At 55.4% G+C, this 10093-nt stretch overlaps 1 protein-coding gene across 2 annotated transcripts in view; it reads right to left on the bottom strand.

Moving 5' to 3' along the window:
* CFAP99 (cilia and flagella associated protein 99) overlaps nucleotides 1-10093 on the bottom strand; it is a 36150-nt gene that overhangs the window by 6639 nt on the left and 19418 nt on the right. For both annotated transcript variants that reach the window (XM_047718660.1, XM_047718661.1), the window contains exons 5-11: nucleotides 8975-9087; nucleotides 7677-7854; nucleotides 6162-6242; nucleotides 5938-6012; nucleotides 4822-4893; nucleotides 4563-4651; nucleotides 3694-3898 (exon numbers count right to left, since the gene is read on the bottom strand). In XM_047718660.1, the coding sequence (XP_047574616.1) occupies nucleotides 3694-3898; nucleotides 4563-4651; nucleotides 4822-4893; nucleotides 5938-6012; nucleotides 6162-6242; nucleotides 7677-7854; nucleotides 8975-9087 (813 nt within the window). The remainder of the gene's footprint in view (nucleotides 1-3693; nucleotides 3899-4562; nucleotides 4652-4821; nucleotides 4894-5937; nucleotides 6013-6161; nucleotides 6243-7676; nucleotides 7855-8974; nucleotides 9088-10093) is intronic.

The raw sequence follows: 10093 nt of genomic DNA, 5'->3' as shown, positions 1-10093 counted from the left end.
CACAGACACAGCTGGGAGGGAGGAGAAGAAGCAGTGTGTCCTGGCTTTCCCTGCAACAAGGGGATGGGCAGCATAGGACCAAGCACAAGACCGAAGCTTGGGAGGAAGACACACAGGATTTGGAGCACCTGGGTGACTCAGTCAGTTAAGTGTCTGCCTTCAGCTCAGGTCATGATCCCGGGGTCCTGGGATCTCTAGCAAGACTTGCAGAAGAAAAGTAAAAAGGCACAAAACTACCAATATCAAGAATGAAAGAAGTTATATTACTATAGATCCTACAGACACTAAAAAAAGGATGATAATAAGATATTATAAACAACTCTATATGCATAAATTTGACAACTTAATGAAATGGGCAAATTCCTTAAAAAAACACAAATGACCACAACTTACTTACCCGTTATGAAGCAGATCATTTGCAGAGCTCTGTAACTTTTGTGGAAATTAAATTTGTAATTTGAAAGCTTTCAAAAAACAAATCTCCAGGCTTTTATGATTTCAGCAGAGAATTTTGCAAAAAATGAAAGAATTGACACCAATTCTATACAATCTCCGCCAGAAAATAAAAGAGAAGCGAATACCTCCAAATTCATCTTATGAAGCTGGTATGACCCTGATACTGAGACCAGACAAAGTCAGTACAAGGAAGAAAACCACAGACTAACATCCTACATGAAACTGTATGCAGAAACAGTTGATCAAAATAAAAATAGTGGCAAATAGAATCAGCATGTGGACAAAGAATTAGATCCCATAACCAAGTGGGGTTTATGGTAGAGATGAGAAGCTGGTTCAATATTTGAAACTCCATCATGTGACGAAGAAGTAACCACTTTATCATGAATCTACTACTTTCACAGCCCAAAGAAGAAAAGTACATGGTCATATCCATTGATGCAGAAAAGCATTTGATTAAATTCAGCACATTTCATAATAAAAACTTGAGGAACTTCATCAACTTGATGGAGAGTATGTCCACAAAAACTTACATCCAACATCAGTAATTCACAGTGAAAGACTGATTTCCCCTGATATCATGAACTAGACACAAATGTATGCTCTTATTCTTAGCTGGTACAGTCCTGGAAGTTCTAGCCAGTGCAATAAGCCAGAAGAGCAAACAATAGAAATGCAGGTCAGAAATAAAGACATGAACGGTTCTTTACAGATGGCATGATGGTCTACATAGAAAATCCCAAGGAATCTACAACAAAATTCACTGTTTGTTCTAAAAACTTAATAAGGGAGGTCAGCAAGGTCACAAGATATAAGATCAATTCACGAAAGTCAATTACATTTTAATACATGGACACCAGAATTAAAGTACAGTATCACTTAAAATTTCTCAAAAAAGTAAAAGAAAGGGGCGCCTGGGTGGCTCAGTGGGTTAAGCCGCTGCCTTCGGCTCAGGTCATGATCCCAGGTCCTGGGTTCGAGCCCCGCATCGGGCTTTCTGCTCAGCAGGGAGCCTGCTTCCTCCTCTCTCTCTGCCTGCCTCTCTGCCTACTTGTGATTTCTCTCTGTCAAATAAATAAATAAAATCTTTTAAAAAAAAAAAGTAAAAGAAATACTTAAGCACAAATCTAACAGAATTATGTACAGGACTTGGATGCTAAAAACTAGACGAAAGAAAAGATTTAAGTAAATGGAGAGACATAGTGTGTTCATGGATTGGAAGACTGAAATGGTTGGCCATGAAAGTGGATCCAGATCGCAGACCATGTACCAGAATAATCTTCGAGTGAATTCGAGATCCAGACGTAAAAATGAAACACAAATACTAGACAACACATGGCAGTAAGAACAAGAATGAACTATTGGGACTACATCAGACTAAAAGATTTCAGCACAGCACAACCAACCAAATGAAAAGGCCACATATGCAGTGGGAGAAAGCATTTGCAAACCGTATATCCCATAAAGGGTTAACATCCAAAAGTACACAAGGTACTCCTATAACTCAATAACAAAAAAAAAAAAGAAAAGAAAAGAAAAAGAAAAAGAAAAAAGCCAAATATCCTGATTAAAAAATGGGCAGAGAACGTGAACATGCTCACCTGTCAGGACGGCTGTCATAACACAGTCAAAAGACAGCAAGCATCGGGGAGAATGCAGAGGAAAGGGGACCCTCGGGCCCTTCGGTGGGGGTGCAAATTGGTGCAGCCATTACAGAAAACAGTATTTTAATTTTTCCTCAAAAAATTAAAAATAGAATTATCAGTTAAAAAAAGATTCTATTTATTTGAGAGACAGAGAGTCGGGGGAGGGAGAGAAAATCTGAAGCAGACGACGCAGTGAGCCACAGAGCCCGACATGGGGCTCGATCTCACCATGCTGAGTTAGTGACCTGAACTGAAATCAAGAGTCGGACACTTCACCGACTGAGCCCCGCCGGCACCCCTGTCCCATCACACACTTTAAACACATGAGTCTCACTCGTCAATCACGTCTCAGTAAAGCTGTGAGAAAATGGACAAAACCCACAAAGAGCTGGTTCATAGAAGTCACAGAAATGGGTGTTAATACATGAAAACATGCTCAGCCCCACACCTCACAAATGACAGGCACGTCAGCCCTGTGTCGAGATGCCATGTCGCAGCCACAGGTTCGGGGCAAATCTCTGACGTCAGTACAGTGTACTGGTCCTGGGGGCCCAGCCCCTCGCACACCACCTGCAGCAGGCAGTGCGGCCTCTCTGATGAGACCGCGTGGCCTGGACAACGTGGAGACGGCCACACAGCAAAAGCCCTGTGTTCTGTTACTTCCTGACTTAGCGACATCCCCTCGAGTTCACCTTGAGGGTCTCCCTTCTCTGACCCCAGAAGCTTGCTCGGAGGCCACACTGATGTCGTGTGGAAGGGAAGAAGGAGGGAAGAAGTGTGTGTGGGCAAGTGAACACATTTGCTTCGAAGGAATCACAAGAGATTGTCCAGAAATTAAGGGAAATAAGCTGAGGGAGTAGGTGGAAATGGTGCCGAAGAAGGGACGTTTCTCTGAGTCTATTGTTCATACCGTTTTGACTTCGTATTTGCAAGAAAGGAAACTAAAAAGGAAGGAGAAGCAAACCCTGACATCTAACAGAAACAGACACAGACAAGTTCATCAGAAAGGTGTTCAGGTGACGGCAGGTCCTCAGGGACACATGTCTGAGGATGGGGGGCTGAGTCAGGCCATGGAGCCCACGCCACTCGGAGGCTATCTGTAAGGAACAGGCTTTCGGGGAAACACAGGTGGGGGTCCCCACCAAGGTGGTCTGTCCAAGCAGGAGGACGACCCCAGATCGATACGTCTACAGCTTCGGACATGGTAACGTGGAGGCCCACAGACCCTCCTACAGGAGTGGACACCAGATGCCAAAGTGCCACGTGTTGGCTTTCCACAAGTTTCCGCCAGAACTTCAGGTCTTCCTTCAGTGTGGATGTGAGGGCCAAGTGACTCTGCTGGTGGGGGCAGAGGTGTCTGGGCCAGAAGAACTGGCCTGACAGTGCACTCAGAGAGCCTGGTGGTATCTCGGTGGGAGGGGCAAATCACACACACGATGGGGCTTGGGAGAAAATGACCCGGGGTGGGCCTGCAGGTGCAACCCCAGGAGCGGCCAGGACCCTGGCTCTGGACAGCCCACCAGCTTCCAGGAGTCAGACAGTCCCGCTGGCCGGCCCCAGGTCCCCAGGGGCCCCTGCAAGGCTGAGTCACCTCCTCCTTCTTCTGGTTGGCCTTCTGCTTGTTCTCCTGCGTGACGTGCTGCCGGGCCAGGATGGCCTCCTCACGGCTCAGCTTGCCCAGCAGCCGCCGGCACTCGCCCGCAGTCAGCTCCTCCTCCCGGTCCTTTGCCTGCATCTTCTTTTGCCACTCGAGGAACTCAGAGAAGTCCCCGGCCCCGTCCACAAGCTGATCCACCCTGGGGAAAGGGGGCAAGAGGTGGGGCTTGGGTCCCCCCTAGGTCAGGACGTGTGCTGGCTACCGCCAGGATACCACGGGCACCCCTGGGGACGGTGGCCCTCACAGGTGCGGGGAGCTCTTTGCCCAGCACCCACCACATCACCCACCCGCCCGCTGTCCACCTGTCCCTGTCTTGTGCATCCAGCCTTCAGCCACTTGTTTGTCTACTCACTGGACTGTTGACCTTCCCCTCGTCCACCTGTTTGTCTGTTGGCCAGCCCCCTCCACCTGTCTGTCTGTCAGCCATCCCTCTGTCCACTTGTCTATCCTCTCATCTATCTGGGTGACCACCCAAACTCCCACCCACAGCCCAGCCCGTGGGGTAAGCACAGGGGGTCTGCTGTGCTGGTGGTCTGCTGGGGGAGAGGGGCATCAGGACAGGGTCTGAGAAGGAGGCGACTCATGAGAGAGGTTTGGGCTGGGCTAGCTTTCTGCTAAGTCCCCATCTGTCCTGTCCATCTCCCTCACTGAGATGGATTCTCTTCCTTGGATATAGCTGTGACCCCAACACCAGCCGGCTTGCGGACCCCACCAAAGCACCACAATTACTGGGCCCCGTCTTCTCCCAGAAGAGCCCTGCCCTGCCCCTCCTCTGCAGGGGGGTGAGGAGCAGCCGCCCCCACCTCTGCAGCTCTTTCTCCACCTGCCGCTGGTACAGAGACCCTTCTCGGAGGATGGCAGCTGTGTTCAGCTTGACCGGGACCTCACTGGGCTGCAGGAGAGAGGACAGTGAGGGGAGACTCGGGGCAGCAAGCACCCCCTTGCCCTCCAGACTTGCCCTTGCCTCTGAGCCCCTGGGCACAAAACAGGCCAGGAGGTGGGTGTCCAGGGACTGGGGACCAGTGCCCGTGCCCACCTGGACCAATCAGAAGCACCCCTCACCTTGTAGAAGGTCAGCTTTGAGGTCTTCATGATTTGGGGCATGAGCCGGAGCTGCGGCTTCTTCTTAGAGGCCTGGAGAAGTCAGCACCTGGTAGCTGTGCCTGCCATGGGCCCTTAAATGCACCCTGGGCAGGTGATGGGCCCTGCACCCTGGGAGGGCCAGCACTCTCCTCTCTGTCCCAAGTCCAGCTGCCCACCCTGTGTTCCCAGCCCGCCCAGGCATGTGTCCCCCAGGGCAGCACCTCTGTCCTCCAGTGCCCTCTCCAGCCTCTCTAGGGTGTTGGACCTCCCAGATGGGGACAGGGAAAGAGTGGGCCTGCCAGGCCTGGGGGCAGCAGTTCCTAGTCAGGGGAGCTTGGCCCCTAGGCCTCGGGACCCATCCCCCCAGCTGCTCCCCGGTGCTGGCTTCCACGACCTTTCCTGGCAGCCCCCCAAGTTTGCTCTCCACCTGCTGCAGCTGCTCTGTGGCTTCCCAGGACGGGCCCCACAGCCCCAGTGTGCAGAGCCATGGGTCAAAGGGCACCCCCTGGGAACCCAGCTATCACCCCCACTCCCCTGCCTGCCCCAGGTACTTATGAGGACCACAGCACCTCCGTGAGGCTCAGCGGGCACAGGGGTCGGGGGGCACGGTGAGGAGGGCAGGGAGGGCCCAGCTCCTAGCAGCCACCAAGAACAGGTCTTCCTTGTCCTGCTCTCTTTACTTTTCCCTTATTGACAAACATACCGGGAGTTTTGTTATTCCTATAGAAGTAGTAAGTACTCAGAATGGAAATCTGGGGACACCCAGAGAGTGCCAAGGACATGCTCCCACTGAGGTCTGGAGGGGTGTCTGCACCTGCACCCTCAGGCTGCACTCAGCTTGGCTCTGGGATGGGGGAGGAGTGGGAGTAGCACTGTCCCAGCGTCCCAGCCAGGAGTAGGGCAGAGCCCCTGGGAGCACTGTCCCATTCCCAGCCCTGGGGAGCACTTTCCCAGCCATGTGGGGAGCCTGTCCCTCTGTGAACTGCTGGAGGGGCTAAAGGAGGGGTTCACAGTGTGGCTGCTGACAGGGCATGGGGAGCAATGTTCCTGTGCCACCGTGAAGACTGGCCCAGGGTGTGCAGGGCTGGGGGTTACCTGCATTGGAGGCTCCCCCTGGGACCGGGGCACCGCACACCGCATCTCCTCAATGTTTGCCTGCAGCAGCAGCTCCTGCAAACAGCCCCATGTGGCTCTGGCCCCAGTGGCTACCAGTCAGAAGGGTCGAGGGCACTCTCCCTCCGCCTTCCCCTCCCCAACCCTCTGTACAGACCACCTCCCAGAGGGCTCTAGGAAGGCAGGTCTCAGGGCAGGCTCCTTGCCTCGGCCTTCCAGCGATTAAACCTCTTGGCCATCTCCAACAGCTGCTGCTCCTTGGGTTGCTGGTAGGTGCTCCTGGGGACCTGGTGGGATGGCAGGAGAGGAGCCTGCAGTCAGCAGCTACAGTCTTGAGGGGAGCTTAGAGGTGCCGGGCCACGGCCAGCTGGCTACAGGTGCGGGAGGGGCAGGGCTAGAAGGGAAGCTGCTGAGCTCTGATTGGGATTCCCTGGGTGCTGGTGAGGGGAGGGAGGGAAGGGAAGGACGTCAGGCCTGCAGCAAGAAGGAAGGTGGCCGAGCCTAGTGCCCAGGCCCAAGAGACAATGGAGGATCAGGCAGGTGACTGGGTGGCCAGCGGACAAGGGAGGAGGCAGGGAGGGGCAGTTGAGGCCAGGAGAGTGTCACAGAGCCCAGGAAAGTGAGTGTCCTGGAGCCCAGGGAAGGGAAGGGAAGGGACCTGAGAAGTCTCCATTGGGTCTGGTCACAGGGAACCTCACCAGCCTGCAGGGGGCAGTGTCCGTGGGGGGGTGGGGCAGGGACAGCCCAGAAAGCCCTGTGCTCCAGACCCTCACTCCTGGCCCTCTGCCCTGTGTGTCTAAGGAGCATCCAACTACGGGAGGGACCTGACACAGGTGAGGGGTTTACAGAAAGCTTCGCTGCGCAGACAAGCTGCAGTGACCTAAGGGTGGTGGAAGTGGGCTGGGATCCTGGGGCCCCCCAGCACCACCCCCTTACCCTCCACACATTCCTCAACTCTGTGAGGAAACCAGATTTGTTCCAGGAAACTGAGACATACAGGTGCTTGGGGCAGGGACCACCGCACCCTGGTCAGGGGATCCGCTCAAGGGGAGGCATGCCACCTGAGTGGGTCGTGGAGTTCTTGGCCCTACATGTCCTCTCATGGCCTGGATGGTTCACTACAATGATGGACGTTTGCCCAAAGATGACGGGACCCGCAGAAGCACAGCTAGAATGCTGATCCAACCAGAGGCAGCCAGTTCTCTGCAGTCTAACCCAGATAGAGCTTTTTCCTGTTATTTGCAATACAAAACATCCTGACTGGCAGGACTTGTCAGCAAGATAGGGAGAGGGAGAAGAGAGGGAGGGGATGAGGTCTAGGCAGAGGGGACAGATGTGCAAAGGTGCTGGGGTGGGGCAGGCCCATCTGACTGGGGTCACACAGATAAAGATGTTATTGCCGGACTGTGGCCTGGAGAGCACAGAAGAGAATCTGGGGATTCATGCTGCACTGTGTGTGATGTAACGGGGAGGGAGAGGTATCCTGCAACAGGCTGCAAGTTCCCAGTCCAGAGGAGCCTGAGCCCCGTGGTCCCCCAGCCTCATTTCACATCCCCGACCAGACCTCAGTATGTGGAGCCCAGGAATCTACCGGGCAGGCTCTGGATTGGCAGGAGGGGTCATCAAACACTCTTAGTCTGGACCAGAGTGCCCTCAGCCCTGGGGAGAGCCAGCCAGCCCCTGGCTCACAGCCTGTGCCCATAGCAAATGCCTACACTTACTGGTTTTGACTTGGCCACGACAGGGACTGGCTCGGGGACCGGAATGGCGCGGGGCCGGGGGACAGTCAGGTTGAACTCCTTGGGCTCTGTGACCCTGGCCTTGGTCTTTGAACGAGGGAGCTGACTGGCCATCACTTCCTCCAGCTGGTGGATCAGCTCCTGGACCTCCGGCTGCCATCTTGAAGGCAAAGGTGGGAGCAGCCACTTACGGCCACTTGCAAAGCAGGTCAATGAGGGCGTGGTCCTTGGGATCCAAAGGATGCCCCCAAGCACCCGGAGTCTACCTCGGGGTGGGGTGATAATGGCTCCAATGTTGGCACTGTACCAGCCCCTCCCAGAGTCACACAGCAGGTGGGGAAGCAGGGTCCACAGCCCTGTGTTCCCAAGCCATGCTGGTGAGCGAGTGAATGGGGAGCTGGAGGGACGGGGCCAGAGTGGGCCAGAGTGACCCTCACTCTGGGGGCCCAGCGATCTGAAGAGGAGCAGCAGCGGAGATGTGGAGCTAATCTGGGCCAGCACATAGCCCAGGGGACAGAGGCCAGAGCAAGCTGGAGAGTGCTGGAAAGTTCTTGGAGCTGTGCTGTTGGTGACAGCTGGAGAAGGGGCTCCAGGGGTGGGGCAGGGGTGTCCCAGGGCAAGGTTTGGGCAGGGCATTGCCCATACCACCAGCCTGACCTGTGGGGCTCCCCTGAGGGCAGGCATCATGCCTTGGATAGCTCCTGCCCCAGCTTGAGGACCGCAGCGCCCCGAGGAAGGAAGGGCCTGTCCAAGGGCCAACAGGGAGTGGGGTCTCCCCAGGTCTAGGAACAGTAGGGCTGCATGGGGCTGGGGGCAGGGGGCAGGGTACCCTGGAAGCAGACTGACCCAGAGGTAGCTCTCAGGCCCTGCAGCCTGAGCACCTGCTGGCAGCCCTGTGGATGGACGGTGAATCCAGCCTGGCTGGAACTGAGGACTCTGAGGCCTTTCTTCCAGGACAGGGTAGCTCCAGGGACACCCCACGGCCCCAGGGCCAGTTTCCTTCCCACAGGACTTCTGCCTCCCCTGGACTGTACCTAAGGTGGTCTGCTTGTCCCAAACAGTCTCTCAGGCCCCAAGAAGACAAGGTGGACCCCCCCTGGCCCTATCAGAAGGGAAGCAATGGGGGGCAGCTTTACCCTGCCCCCCATGCTTGTCCTTCTGAGGGTCCTGGCCTGCACCTATGAAACCAGTATCTGCCCAAGCCTGTCAGGGTACATGGGGACAGGCAGTGAGGGTGGCTTTGTGGGGTGGGCTGCAGGGAGGCCCCCAGCGTGGCCCACCTCATCAGGGGATCGATCCAGTTCTCTCTCACATGGGCAGTCTCATAGATGAGGCTCCACTCATCCTTGATCCATGAGCACAGGTTTAAGGGGTTGAAGAAGAACCCAAGGAACTAAGGGAGAAACAGGAACCACTGGGGGTGGTCCTGGGCCCCAACCCCCCAACCTGGGCCCCAATCCCCCCATGTCCCCTCCCACAGAAAGCCAGCATCCAGAGGGTGGGTGCGGCTAACATACCATGAGAGGAGACCTAGGCAGGAAGCCCCTCAGGACAGACCCTCTCTCCCCATAACAGAGACAGATGTCTAACCCCTGCCCTCCTCCACTCTGGGGAGCTGTCCCTCACCGTACGGGCTTCTGCACACGGTATCTGGGCATTTGGGGCAGCCCACCCCAGTCCTGTAGCATGCCCCAGCCAAGCAGGGCCCACCCCCACTGGTGGGGACCCTGTGCTTGAGCCAGCTGCCCAGGACCTGCACGGCCCACCCCCTACTTTTTTCCTTTTTTTAAAAGATTTTATTTATTTATTTGACAGAGATAGAGAGATCACAAGTAGGCAGAGGGGCAGGCAGAGAGAGGGGGGGAGGCAGTCTCCCCGCTGAGCAGAGAGCTCCATATGGGGCTTGATCCCAGGATCCTGAGATCATGACCTGAGCTGAAGGCAGAGGCTTTAACCCACTGAGCCACCCAGGCGCCCCGCACCCCCCACTTCTGGAGAGTTCTTGGTAGGGACAGACGGACAGTGGTCTGCCTCCCCCACCCCCACCCCGTTGGCTCCAGAATTCAAGAACGGAGTTGCCCTCTTTTCTGCATTCTGCCTCTGCTCGCCCAGGGCAGTGATGGTGATGGGCCCCAGGAGCGAGCTACCCTCAAGGGATTGAGGATGTGTGCCCTGGGATGGCTTGGACCCCACCGCAGCAGGAATTTCCAGCGGCTGGGGGCTCCTAACGGCTGCTTTCCAGTCACAGCCCTCAAGTGTAACAATTCTGGTTCTAGAAGGCACAGCACAGTTTAGCTTCTCAGGGGAGGCTGGCCATCTTGGGGAGCTGGAGGCTTTTGCAGAGCCGGCTAGCTGTCGCTTGGGGAGGCCGTGGCCGCAGGAGGAGCTGTCTGCCCTGC

Source organism: Lutra lutra, chromosome 2 (genome assembly GCF_902655055.1).
Source record: "Lutra lutra chromosome 2, mLutLut1.2, whole genome shotgun sequence".
NCBI lineage: Eukaryota > Metazoa > Chordata > Mammalia > Carnivora > Mustelidae > Lutra > Lutra lutra.
This window is presented reverse-complemented; position numbering and strand designations above follow the sequence as displayed.